General features: G+C 45.0%; 1 protein-coding gene across 2 annotated transcripts; it reads left to right on the top strand.

Annotated features, from left to right (window-relative positions):
• Positions 1-407: 407 nt before the first annotated feature.
• pik3cd (phosphatidylinositol-4,5-bisphosphate 3-kinase, catalytic subunit delta) lies at positions 408-13683 on the top strand. Of its 2 annotated transcripts, none has more exons than XM_057040982.1 (22): positions 408-702; positions 1618-1799; positions 2878-3106; positions 3466-3695; positions 3956-4132; positions 4654-4809; positions 5073-5159; positions 5997-6218; positions 7065-7161; positions 7645-7775; positions 7881-7931; positions 8011-8300; positions 8396-8539; positions 8617-8716; positions 8830-8996; positions 10163-10272; positions 10415-10493; positions 10574-10741; positions 11133-11256; positions 11444-11589; positions 11678-11810; positions 11887-13683. In XM_057040982.1, exons 2-22 carry the CDS (start codon positions 1659-1661, stop codon positions 12022-12024), a joined length of 3120 nt encoding a protein of 1039 aa, XP_056896962.1. In that variant the 5' UTR covers positions 408-702; positions 1618-1658; the 3' UTR covers positions 12025-13683. The 2 variants fall into 2 exon arrangements, with proteins under 2 accessions (XP_056896962.1, XP_056896961.1); XM_057040981.1 differs by having other exon boundaries at positions 5070-5159.
• The last annotated feature ends 110 nt before the right edge of the window (positions 13684-13793 follow it).

The raw sequence follows: 13793 nt of genomic DNA, 5'->3' as shown, positions 1-13793 counted from the left end.
CACACACACACATATACACTGTTCCACAAAAGAGGGAAGTACTGTACTACACCTCTATAGATTTATATGAATTGGAGCGTGACCTGGCCGTGGTGTCCCTAAATGTTTATCAATGTGTACAAATAAATAAAACGCACACATATTATTTTAAACATTGTACTCTTTACTCATTTTCTATTTCTGACTTTTAAACGTATATTTAAAAAAAACAAAAAAACAACAACTTGCAAACGATTTTTTTTTTAAACGAACAAAACAACAAAAAATACAAATATTCAATACATCTACTGACGTATCGGGAATCTAACGATCCTCATTCACAAAATTTTACTTCTTTTTTTTTCTCGGAATAACAGCCAAAAGGAGGCGGAGGGCGGAAGTCAGAGGGAGGGAGAGACGTTTACTTTCACTTTGCACAAACTGAAGTTTTGGTGGACGGTCCCTTGGCGCTCGGAGAGCCGCAGAGTGCAGCCCGGAGCGCGCACGGAGCAGCGCGCAGTCCGGCTCAGCGCAGACACATCACTGCGGGACCCGAGACACCTTCGCCCGACCCGACCTACCGGGACGGGGGAGAGCGGTCCGTGTGATCTCCAGCGTTCGTGCACGGGTCGAACCGCAGCCTTCCGACGTCACCGACGCGATGCTCCAGCCTCCATCTTCAGTTCAAGCCGTGAGGAGATGACCGGCGCCCGCAGCTCACAGGCAAGTGTCCGCGCTAACAGGTTGGCGAGGATTCGTGCGTGACAGCGGCGTAAATGGAGTGATTAGGCAGTGGGGACGGAGAGGAAGAGGGGCGCTTTTCCTTTAGGCCATGTCTGTCCGTGCACCTGTTCCCTGGACACTATTGATGGCTATTGGAAACGGGTTTTTCTGGCCGTGCTCTGACAGTAATTGCAGTTTTTATTTATAGGAATAAGACGGCGCGCAGCCCCGTAGAGGAGAGCTGCCCTCACAGCAAGTTTCTTCTTACTCAAATCAATAGTCTTGGATTACTTTATGGTAAACTACAGGATGCCTATCTCTGTTTGCACCATCTGTCTATTTACAGAAAACTGTACTTTGCATTTGTCTATTTATTTATTCATTCTTTCAATTTGAATTCTTTATTTATAATATTGGCCTTCACCTCATATGACCCCAGAGCAGCTTCTTTATGGAGGTGAAATGGGTGCCGTGTCTGTATACTGAGGCATTATTCCGACTTTCTTTTATACCTAATATGAATATAAACGCATTCAGTTCATCGTGGAGGGGTCAGGCGGGGTCGTTTATGTCCCCTATGCAGACCTGACCTTCACGGCAAAATTAAATATGGTGAAGAGGGACCTGCCGCTTCCACGATTTACAACGTTGATGAAGAGTCTGTTGACTGAAGAGCGAATTAGAATTTTGGAAGACTTCCATTTTGGCTCTTAGATGAAGCACTTTTCGATCCATTTTAATGGAACATCTGTGAGCATAGCTGCATAAATGCAGATTAAGTGCACAACTCCTCTCATTGCACTTGTATGTGTACTGCAGACGCCTGTTAATAGTGAACATATTAACCTGTTTCCTGTGTGTGTGTCTGTGTGTCTGTGTGTCTGTGTGTCTGTGTGTGTGGGGGGGGGGTTCCAGTGAGCAGCAGAGGAGCTGACGGTAAATGAGAGGCCGTCACCATGCCCCCAGGGAAGTATGGGATGCAGGAGGAGTGGGAGAAGGAGGGGGACCAGCGGATCGTGATGGACTTCCTGCTGCCGACTGGGATCTTCCTCAAATTCCCTGTGTCTCGAAATGACACCATCGGAACCATCAAAAAGGTGCAGCCCATTCCAATTTAATCAACGTTACTCCAGATACACCTCAATTGAACTTTCTGTTGCACAACTATATGATGAAATTCTGCTATTCATGCGAGGAAGATTATGAAATCAGTGATAACCTCCGTTGTTATTAAGTCGACGCGCTTTTAAGCAAATTGATTGACTTGCGTTCCCTGCAGACATTAGGCTAATTAAATCGTCGCACAACCCAGACGTTGCCTCAGATTGGCTTCTGAGGCTTGTTGGAGTTGGAGGGAGCTGCAGTGTTCCCCGCCGAAGCAGCTCTGCTGCTAAATGTGAACGTGTTGGTTTCTATGCCAACCGGGCTGCCACTTCAGCCTGTCTGGTGTAGCCGCGTTAAATTTTGAATGCCAATGACGCAGATTCTAACAGGATTCATATTATTGCATTCAGGAAGTGAAAAGGCCTTTTTGGGAAAGTCTAAAGTTGTCCACACTCACTTTGAGGTTTAAATCCATTCTCACAATAAACAATTTTGCTTCTAATATGTTTATGCTTTTACCTGAAGTGTTGTTCATTGGTGCAAAGAGGACTCTTGGAGTTACACTGTGTCTGAATGAAGGGTCCTGTAGGGCTTTCGATGCAGTATAGATTAAAGGAAAAGTTCACCTAAAATTTACATTTACTCATGATCTGCTCTCCACCATGCTGGGGGATGGGGGGGTGTTCCGGTCCTCTGCTGCCATTCATGTTTTAGCCTAAACCTCAACAGAGTTCTTGCAGCATTCATGTTCAACATCATGCAAATGTGAGTTTATTCCATCTATAAACGTGTCATAATAACTTGATTTTACCCAGTTTCCTACAAAAAGTTTCCATTGTTATTTAATGTTTAGAGAAGTGGCCCGATGCAGTATTCATCTGGGAATTTCTTCTTTTTGAGTTTCTTTAATTAGCTTTAATGTTATGAACAAAACTGAATTAATCACATTGTGCATGTACATAAATGTAACACAGGCATCACCATGGTAACAGACGTGACAGCGGGTAAATGAAATGAAGCGGTTTGAAATGAATACAGACAGAAACCGGCGTGGTTGACCTCTGATTTCAGATGGTGTGGAAAAACGCCCAAAGTGAGGCCCTGTACGCCGCGCTGGGCGACCCAGACTCGTACGTCTTCACCTGCATCAACCAGACAGCGGAGAGGGAGGAGCTGGAGGAGGAGTCCAGGCGAATCAGCGACGTGAGGCCCTTCATGTGCGTCCTGCGGCTGGTGGCGAGGGTGGGCGACCGTGTAGAGAAGCTGACCAACACCCAGATCAGCCAGTTAACTGGCAAAGGTTAGTGACGGGAAAAAAAGATGGATTTATTGGTTTAGTGCAGCCTTCTCATCGACCGATCCATCGCTGAGCACAGTAGAAATGGATAACTAACATTTGGTAGTACTGATGATGCTGCGCTACGTGTCTGACTATCTTTGTCACTCATAACAGTGAAATGCAGGGGTGTTGTGTAACCAGAGCCACATCAACTCTTAACGCTCTTGTTGGTTTTGGAATTTTTCTTAAAATACTATCTCTTTATAAAGGAGAGACCTTTTTTCTCCCTCATCTGCTTGTATAATTCCCATTAATCAATCCACGTCCTTCACTCTTCCGTCCAGGTGTTGTACCACTAACAAGGCCGTTTTGTTTTCCAGGGCTGCACGAGTTCGAAGCCCAGAAGAACCACGAGGTGGACGAGTTCCGGGCCAAGATGCGCACGTTCTGTGAGGAGAAGGCTCAGGAGCGGCAAGTGTTGCCGTGGCTGCAGTGGATGGAGTGCAACTTCCCCTGCGAACTGGAACCCTGCTCTTCTCCGGTAGAGTGCGGGGGTGTGAAGTCAAAAAATACCAAGATTTTTATCAACGTCAAGTTCGAGGCCTCCGACGTGAGTCTGCTATTGCACTGTTTTCTGAATTGCCTGCAAATGTTATTCGTTCTAATTAGTCTCTATGGGACAGCACTGACAAATCCCCAACTGTGGGAATAAAACCTGAAAACAGGAACTCTGTGGAGGCTTATTTTGAATATTGTAATCGAGAGGCACCTCTGGAAAGCCCCCTCCAACACCTCTAACACCTTCAAAACTGAGCCAAATGTCAGAGTTACAGTTACCTGGAAGCTTGATGCCTTCATTTGCTGCTTCAGGAGAGCTTCATGCTGCAGCAGGACCCTCAGGACCTCCCGGCTGCTCTCATGAGGGCCGCCCTGAAGAAGAAGGCCACGGTCTTTCGCTCGGTGCGTCAAGAGCCGGAGGACTACACCCTCCAAGTCAACGGGAGGTGGGAGTACATCTATGGGAGGCACCCGCTGTCTCAGTTCAAAGTGAGTGGCCATGAGAAGCCGTGCAGGCAGCGTCCTCCATTCAACGTGGAATAAACTAGAGCAACATTCCACAATGTTGGGGAAAAAAATTCTCATTCCAGCTCATCACAGTGCGTTTGTGAAATTAGTCTGGGGCATAAAAAAACCCACTGAAAGCAGGTTTTAGATGTGTCAATTCTCAGACTTGTTTTTGTCCTTGTCTGTGCGTTTTCACCCTGCGTAGGAGGCCAGTAGTAGCTGAAACGATCTAATATCAGAATGAGTCAGGCCTTTTGGGTAGCAGGAGACCCCAGTGTTGATTCTGAAACCCCAGCTACCTCCAGGGGTGACTCATATCTGTCTCTGCAGAAGGCAACTGCATCTATTTACACATAATGAGATTTTGGCTGCATTAGCCTACAGTGAATGAACAGCCCGCAGGAGTCAGCCGCGGCTAGTGGGACGCTGAGAAGTATCCGTGGGAAAACCTGTAAATAAAACACGTGTCCTTTGCTCCTCCTCTCCTTGTTTTTTTCTCCCAGTACATCTTCTCGTGTTTGAGAAACAGCCAGAACCCTCACCTGACCATGGTGCACCACTCCACCATCCGTAAATATCAGGAGGAGCAGGGTCGGGCGTGCAGCCAGGCGTACAAGTGTCATCGCCCGTCCAGGCCGCCTCCACTGCCGCTGAAGAAGGTAAGAGGTCAGCGGCCGGAGGCTGTCTCTCATTAACAGAGCTGCTCTCTTTCTCCCTTCCTGTCACATCCCTGTCCTCATCCCAGACTCTGAACTTTGAACATTCTCTGCACCACTGCGTTGATAATTTACACCCCCCTTTGCTTTATGTCAAGCTAGAGAGATAGTTATCAGTTGCGTCCTCTTTATTAAGCTCTTCATTTTATAAGTAAGTACAGGTGACTGGGGAAAATCAAGCGTCTCCCATGACTCTCTCCCAGCAGAACACCTCGTCTCTGTGGTCCATCAATGAGCCTTTCCACATTCGCCTGCTGCACGGCAGCCGAGTCAACGCAGCCGAGGGGATGAAGGTTGGTGTTGTTTGCTGCCAGTATTGTTCCACTTTGCAGCTCAGCGAAAGCCAAGTGTGTTTGCTAGTGTCTCACTTCAAGATCACAGTTCGGGGGTGACATGACAAGGAGTCACATGGTCCTGACTATGTTTCTCATAATTCATCAAGGCGGTTGGTTGAAGCTTCAAAACAGGAAGTGGGGACGGCCTATCTTATTTTTGCGTATCACCCTCAGGCCTAGATTCTAAGAAAACAGACAGTTCACAGTCTCCCCATCTCTTGCTTTCAACGCACTTTTTTCCCCCAGCGCATGCATTTTGTTACTATTACAAACAAAAGTCAAGCGTAAATGTAGAAAGGATGAGAACAGATTTAAATACAAAAGAAAGAAAGCGCACATGGCGGCGTGTGGTGTGTTTGCACATCTCTGTGTGTAAATGGAGCTTGTGGCTAACAGTGTTAGCGTTCTGATGGGTGATTAAGTGCACTTCCGACTGCGCCGCATCATGACCGATGGCGGATTTGACCTGTCACATAATTATCAATCATGGCCGCTGCTGGCCATCCAAGGCTTGAAAACATGGCCTTGGGGAGATCGTCCGCTGGTGTGTTTACTAATATAGATTCAGCCTATCTTGATTTGCCAATAGGCACAACCTTAATGGCTTTTTAACATTGAATTTCACCTGCTGCCATTATTTATCTAACCAGGACATTGTAAGGCAACACCACCTGCTCGGATTAGTTTTGACCCCTGAGTCACGGCCTAGGTGACACAGGAAACTCTGAATCATATGGTGACATACGTCTATCTCACTCAGTTGTCAACCCTACATTTAACTGTTTCCCCATCCAGCTGGTGGTGCAGGCCGGCCTGTTCCATGGCAGCGAGCTGCTCTGTAAGATGGTGACGAGCACGGAGGTGGCGGTGTGCTCTGAGCCGGTGTGGGACCAGAAGCTGGAATTCGACATCAACTTTTCCGACTTGCCTCGCATGAGCCGCCTGTGCTTCGCTCTTTACGCCGTCATTGAGAAAAACAAGAAACCCAGAGGCACTAAAAAGAAGAATAAGAAGGCGGTAGGTGCCTGAAAAGGTTTATCACAACTATTGGTGCTGGTGGGGGTGAGCTTGTTAACAAGCATAAACAGATCCACTTCCTCTCCACTGTGTGTGAGTGTGTGGGTGGGTGGGTGTGTGTTTGTGGGTGTGAGTGTGTATTTTGCTGCTGCTTCTGGTTGTGCAAGTGTGTTCAGCGGCTGCGGTTAACTATTCAGCCACCCTTTTATCTGCTCACCACTTAAAGGAAGGAAGTCAATGGCAAACATGTTAAAGGAATTCTAAATCCATCTCTATCATTGCTGTTCATGCTGCAGTCTGCAGAGTCTCCCTTTTTAATTTAAACTACTAAACATCCTATGTAAAATGCACCAAACTGCAACATTTAAAGCTTTAAATCAACAGGAATGTACAGTAAATGCCCAGTTTGACAGAAACTCAAGTGAGCTTTAGAAAATTTGTCTCATTTCCCAACACATAAAACATACTTCTTCAATCACCTATTTAATAGGTAATAAATCCCCTTATTCCTCAATGAGAGTGTTGAAAATTCAATGATTTTACCTCTGAAATAAAGACAGCGCTAATTGAAACTGCACACATCCACTGAGCTCACACCAAAAAAAACTCTTTCTAGTTTGTCGTGGCTTGGTGCCCAGGTGGGCGCTAGGTTTCTGAGCATCGAGACCACTTCTGCTTTCTTTGTGACTTCTGCCTTTTTTCCCGGAACCAAAGTCCTGCAGAGAGAGAAAAAAAAAACAGAAATACAGACAGAAGCCCTACTTTAGTCGCTAATCCCACATTTACCCACGCAGCAAACATCACTTATGAACATAATTATAATATTCTGCATGTTTCTGCTTCCAGGACTGTCCGATCGCCTGGGTCAACACCATGGTGTTTGACTACAAGGACCAGCTGAAGACCGGGGAGTTCCTCTTGTCCACCTGGCCGTCTGTACCTGGTGCTTTAATCTCTGCCTCTGCACCAACACATTGCATGTTTCCTCCATACCAGATAATATTTTTCTTATTAATGGCTCATTTTTCAACGGTGGAATTGACCCTTTCTGTTGCTGCCAGATTGTCAGAAAAACAGTAACATGTGGCCGTCGGCAGCATCAGCACCAGCAACAAACGCACAATAGCCGCGTTGGACGCTTACTTCAGGCCCTGTTGTAACTGTTGTAGTACCTCAAAGTAGAAGCTAAATTAGACTTCTGAAAGAGGTGTTTCTGGGTAAATAATTGTGCTGTGGGAGCTACAGAAGCTTCTCTGGCCTGTTAAAAACACCTGATGGAAGTTCTATTTCTGCTCATGCTAATCATGCTAGGCCACATAGTGCTACGTTTATCATGACAACAACCCCCCCCAAGAATCTGTCATGCAGGAATAGAGTGCTGACAATCAAAATGTTACAGTTGATATTTGACATTGTGCCATCACAGATGACAAAGGGGACCTGTTGAACCCAATGGGAACAGTAGAGAAGAACCCCAATGTAGACAGTGCTGCTGGACTGCTCATTCAATTCCCCAATGTCCGGCCGCATCCTCTCTACTATCCACCGCTCGAGAAGGTACCTGTTCGCTTTCTTTAAGGGCAGAAACATGGTGGATGTGCTGAAATTTCAGCAGCACAAGTCAGAAGACTAAGAAAAACCAAAGTGCAAATTTGTTTCCAGATTAGTGACCTGGAGAAGAATGGGTTTGCTGTAGTTGCAACAAAAGTGGAAGTAAGACTTTTACATCATTTGCAGATGTAGAAACAGCCCTGGCTGCTCTTGTTTACCCATGAGTCTTTGCTCTCTGCAGCACATCAAACTAAAGGAGATCATGGACAATAAAAACTACACAGAGATCTTCGAGGACGAGAAAGAGCTCCTGTGGAAGCTGCGGTCAGTAGTTTGCGACCATTATCCTGAGAGCTTGTCCAAGCTGCTCCTCATCACCAAGTGGAATAAACGTGAGGACGTAGTCCAGATGGTGGGATTGTTGCGATACTGGCCGGACCTTCCCGCCATCCATGCCTTGGAGCTCTTAGACTACAGTTTTCCCGATCCAGCGGTGCGTGCCTTCACCATCAGGTGCCTCAGGAAACTCAGGTGCACACACTCATGTATTTGCTCACACCGCCACCCAGACGTCACCCAGACGTAATGGGTTTTTACGACTTCTGACACATTTCGTCTGCACGCAGCGATGAGGAGTTGCTGCAGTATTTGATCCAACTGGTCCAGGTGTTGAAGTACGAGTCCTATCTCGACTGTGACCTCACCACGTTCCTCCTGGAGAGAGCTCTCTCCAACAGCAGGATAGGACACTTTCTATTCTGGCATCTCAAGTGAGTACGGGGGCTATAAATTTACGCGTTCCCATTTTTATGGCTGTAACTGAAGACTAGCTGTCTGTTTATTACAGGTCAGAAATTCATGTGCCATCTGTGAGTTTGCGTTTTAGCCTGATCTTGGAGGCCTATTGCAGGGGAAACATCTGGCACATCAAGCTCTTAATCAAACAGGTAAAGTTGTAGGCAGCTCAAACCTCTGAGCGCTGATCTTTGCTTTTTTTGGCGCCATGCCACCAGTTCTAAGCCTTCACCGCATCCCCCCCCACACACACACACACGCACAGAATGAAGCCCTGCTCAAAATGAAGACTTTGAGCGACATCGTCAAGTCGGGCTCCCAGAAGATGACGGTGGATGATTTGAAACTGTGCATCAAGCAGGAGTCCTACCTGGAGACGCTGTCAGACCTGCTGTCACCGCTCAACCCCAGCGTGGTCCTTGCTGAGATCTGGTTAGTGCCAGACACACACATACAAAACATTTAACAGAATATGTCCCACATTGACAGATGAGTGTTATTTATAGCATCCATAATCCAGGAACTCTGCTGGGGGGGTTAAGCCCGTACGTAAATATCAAATTTGTCTGTTCTGCAAACCAGGTTTTGTTTACTGCAGTAAACACAGGGTTAAATGGACAGAGAAACAGAGCTGGGTCACTTCAAAACACCACCATATTACCCTGCTGCAGAGGAGGTTGTGTTCCAGATTAAAGATAAATCAAAGGTCCGCCTGAGCAATCAGATCTCTGGAAAATGTCATCATCATTCATTGAAGACCTTGAGCCCAGGCAGCACGCATGGTCTCCGGCTGTAATATCCTGCGATGAAGCATCTCCTTTTTATTTTATCAACTTTTCTTTAACACACACACACTCCTCTCCCTCAAATAACCCACCACGGCACTCCCTTTTCATCACAGCAGACATGGTGTAAAATGCAAAAGGGTTGAACTTCTTGTTCTGACACAAAAACTCCAGCGATGTCTATGGCCACTGTGATAGAACAGTCTTTGGCTATGCTCAAATGTAACTGAAGGCTGCATCTGTGTGCACAGTAATGTAAAGCAGTGGTCTATGGACATGTACAGACAGTCTGTGGTTCTGTTTTCTGCCAGCTGGGTTTCCCCAGCTGCAGCTGAGTTTCAGTTCAGAGTTTGTGTTTGCCTCGCGTTATTCCTGTAGCTGACACCGGCTTTGCCAGCCAATGTGCCATTTTTATGCTAATGGCCCACATGCTGCCAACCCTCTCGTCTCTTTCGTGTAAATGCATTTGTGGGAATCTTCTAGTGCATAGAATGACAGTGACTAACTGATTTCCCATTTTGTGATCCACTCATATTGTCACTCAGTAATCTCTACAAAAGGACAGACACAATTTTTTCCACTGCTTTTCCAAGAAAATGTCGCGCAAAGACCAGCAGCTGCTAATTAGCTCAGCTCAGATACTGAAGAGCAGGCCCCTAAATTAATCAAATGACCCTGCTAACAGCTCTAAACGCTATTGTTGGCTGCCTATTTTAACGAGAATATTATATAACAGTAGAATAGGCTCCTGTAAATAAACGCCTTTTCAAGAACCTTTCTTTGGGACTAATTTGACTTTGTTTGGCCCTGCAGTGCAGACAAGTGCAGGTTTATGGACTCCAAGATGAAACCTCTGTGGCTGATGTATAAGAGTCCCTGGGCTCAAGGAGATATGATGGGCATCATCTTTAAAAATGGCGACGGTGAGTATCAGTGTGGGGTTTTAGCTGTATTGATTTTAGTAGAAATAAAAGGTTTGGATGCAAGCTTGAATGTGAAGAACAGTTTTAAGTAAACTGTATGTTAAAATTTTAAACAACTAACTCTTCTTCGGTCTCAATTTAGATCTTCGACAAGACATGCTGACCCTCCAGATGATCCGACTTATGGAGATTCTATGGAAGAAAGAGGGCCTGGACCTCAGGTACAGCAGGGGGAGCACCCTATCTCAGATGAGCTTTCATTGAATCGATCCCAGCAGTGTTACTGTCGCCCTACACCCAGGATGATACCATACAGCTGCTTGTCCACCGGGAACAAGATGGGTCTCATCGAGGTCGTGAAGAACTCGGACACCATCGCAAATATCCAGCGTAACAGCAGCAACAGTGCCGCCACTGCAGCCTTCAACAAGGACGCTCTGCTCAACTGGCTCAAATCTAAGAATCCGGAGTGAGTGTGACAGTTTTCATCAAAATATTTGTAGTAGAAACCACGCAGTCGCCTCATATGTGTATATTGGGAAGGTTGTCCATACACATTAGCTATGGAATCGTTTTCGGGAAGATGCACAAAGAAGCGTGCAGAATGTGTGCAGATTCACAGTAAAAAAAAAAAAGTAATTCCAAGCAGACAGCGATGAGGAGACTTCCCGATGAGAAAACGTAGCTTAAAAATAACAAAGTTGGTCTCCCAAAGCACCAATATCAGTCAAATAAATGATTGGTGTGGACGACTGAATGCAAGCGCGGCCCCTGCTGAGTGTACGAGAGAGACGTAGGAATGTTTATTAGAACAAAAGCCACTCGTGGCTCACTTCCTTGTCCTGTCTTATTGTTACTAGGGGCAGACTTGAAAAAGCAATAGAGGAATTTACGCTGTCCTGTGCTGGCTACTGTGTAGCTACTTACGTCCTGGGCATCGGGGATCGTCACAATGACAATATCATGATCAGGGAAACCGGACAGGTAAGGTGATATTTGACTGTAATAGTTTGTCTATGTGAAGAGGGTTGTTTATAATCCTTCACTACTCAGCACCGACGTAGATTCACTGGCCTGGGACTTGATCAAACTCCCTGTTTCATCTATAGGAAGTGTCATTTTCAAAGGTTCTGCAGGGTTTCGTGTGCTGAACGTTGTCTTTGCTCCTCAGCTCTTCCACATTGATTTCGGGCATTTCCTGGGAAACTTCAAGCGGAAACTTGGTATCAACAGGGAGCGCGTTCCGTTCATCCTGACGTATGATTTTGTGCACGTGATTCAGCAAGGACGGACCAACAACAGTGAGAAGTTTGAGAGGTAAAGTGTCGAGAGGTGAAAGGTAAAACCTGTATCCTGTTCACAGGTTTATGTGAGTAAAGGTGGATCACTTTGTCCGTGTTGTCAGGTTCAGGGAATACTGTGAGCGGGCCTATAAGATCCTGTGTCGGAACGGAATGCTGTTTGTCAACCTGTTCGCTATGATGAAGGCAGCAGGTCTGCCAGAGCTCACGTCCTCCAAAGACATCCAGTACTTAAAGGTATTAAAAACATCAGCGATGATGCGGCTGAGTAACAGGACGCAGCGGGTTTGACTTTGCTCTCTGTTTTCTTAAGGACTCTTTAGCTTTGGGCAAATCGGAGGAGGAAGCCCTGAAGAATTTCAAAGTGAAGTTCAACGAAGCTCTGCGAGAAAGCTGGAAGACAAAGGTCAACTGGATGATGCACTCACTGGCCAAAGACAACAGACCTTGAAGAACAACAACTGAACCTGAAGGGCAACCAAAAATACTGGATTTCTGTTTATTTATGGTCGTACATTACATGGAAAGGAAAAAAACAATGTGGCATTCAAGGCTGTTGACATGAGACTGATGAACTCATGGACGTCACGATCACGGCAGTGTTACTGCAGAAGAGATATTTATGCTTCACACTCCTCATTCCCCCATCAAAGAATGAACCGAAGACCTGCTAAAGGACGTAGGAACTTGTTAAACTGTGCTTCTTACTTGAAAACTGTGTGAAAATAACACCAGTCGCTTGAGAACAGGTAGAAACTGAACCTCGCCTCACTGACTGCATCACTCAAAGGGACGTACTTTTGTCATTACTTTACATTACGACATGGAATACATGAACGTTTCCACCTCCAAACTTTAAGGTTTACAACCCTTGACTACTATTTTCTGTTAAAGGGCCTCTTCGCCAGTGTCTTGTTTTCTTCGACAGAGTCTTGTTTTTTTTATACAATGTTATTTTAATTTGCCAAAAGTCATGATGGATATTTTAAAAGACGCGTTTTACTGCTGTATCAGTTATTGCTGTGTGATACTGCCTTGCACTAGAGTACAGTATGTTGCCTTTGTAGAGCCAGTAGACAGGAAGCATTGTAACATTTGCATATTAACCTAAAGTTGAATTTAAATGTCAAATTGACGTTTTATGTTGATGGTATCTCTGTGTGTTGGTATCTTTCTAGCCACTGGTGTGAAAGCAATTAAGCAAAATTGTGCAAAATTTCCTTTTCTTGCTGTGATTTGTCAGCCTACTCATATCTTAGATTAGCATTGAGCCTGGAAGCAGCTAGCCTGGCCTACCTGCAGCATCTTTAATGAAAAACACTGAAGGTTTGTTAAAGGTTATAGTTTTACCAGAAACATAACAAACAATCACATTACATCACACGTTTAAGGAGAGAATGATGGTTGACCAGAGGGTTTTACAAATCAGATTACTGTAAGGAATCTAAACTTGTAGAGGGAGAAGCCATAGATGTGTGGTTGTGTTTCTAAAACTGTTGTACTGTGCACGCATCTGTTTTCTAACTTTGGACAATAATGTAGAGTGAGTGTACAAAGACTCCGTGTCCGCGCTTGTGTTTATTTCTGAGAGGTGCATTTAAGTGTCATTCCCATCGCTGATGGACCAGGTGCCATATATTCCCACAAACCTTTATGCTTTGGTATAAAATATTATATGCTGTGTGATACAAGTGTGTGCGCTGACATTATTTGTATTATGCTTATATCTTGTTGTTAATCCTCTGGAGAAGACACAGTGGTTTTATAATCTGTTATGCTGTGCATTTTTTTTAAATGTCTAATATGCACAATGGTGACTTTTATATAAGAGAAAGAGAGAGCTGTGGGAAGCATATTTAAAAAGCCATACTAATATATCAAGTGTGTGTGTAAGTGTATGGAGATGGGCTATACATTCAGCAGGCAACAGCAGAACATTCTGAATCTTGATGCCATGCAGCCATGAGCCAAAAGGTGTAAAATATACAAAATAATGAGCAATGGTGAGTTTAAACACTCAATTCTCCATCCTTCTCCATCAGTTACTTTTTATCTATTTTTTTACATCATCAGTGAAGGCTGATCATGAATAAAGACCAGAACCATCAAAGACAGCTGTATTTTTCCTCATTCTTATGGAGCAATACAAATATTTAGGAAACGATTTTTTTTTTCAAAGCCTGAAAATTTGATATATAAAATCTAAATTAAAATGCATTT

Source organism: Takifugu flavidus, chromosome 8, assembly GCF_003711565.1.
Source record: "Takifugu flavidus isolate HTHZ2018 chromosome 8, ASM371156v2, whole genome shotgun sequence".
Taxonomy (NCBI): domain Eukaryota; kingdom Metazoa; phylum Chordata; class Actinopteri; order Tetraodontiformes; family Tetraodontidae; genus Takifugu; species Takifugu flavidus.
This window is presented reverse-complemented; position numbering and strand designations above follow the sequence as displayed.

Excerpts from the sequence above, each read along its gene's own strand:
- pik3cd (XM_057040981.1), top strand. The coding sequence starts at position 1,659 with ATGCCCCCAGGGAAGTATGGGATGCAGGAGGAGTGGGAGAAGGAGGGG. Across the intron at positions 4,133-4,653 it reads ACCCGCTGTCTCAGTTCAAA|TACATCTTCTCGTGTTTGAG; the intron begins GTGAGTGGCCAT and ends TTTTTCTCCCAG. Across the intron at positions 8,301-8,395 it reads AGGTGCCTCAGGAAACTCAG|CGATGAGGAGTTGCTGCAGT; the intron begins GTGCACACACTC and ends GTCTGCACGCAG.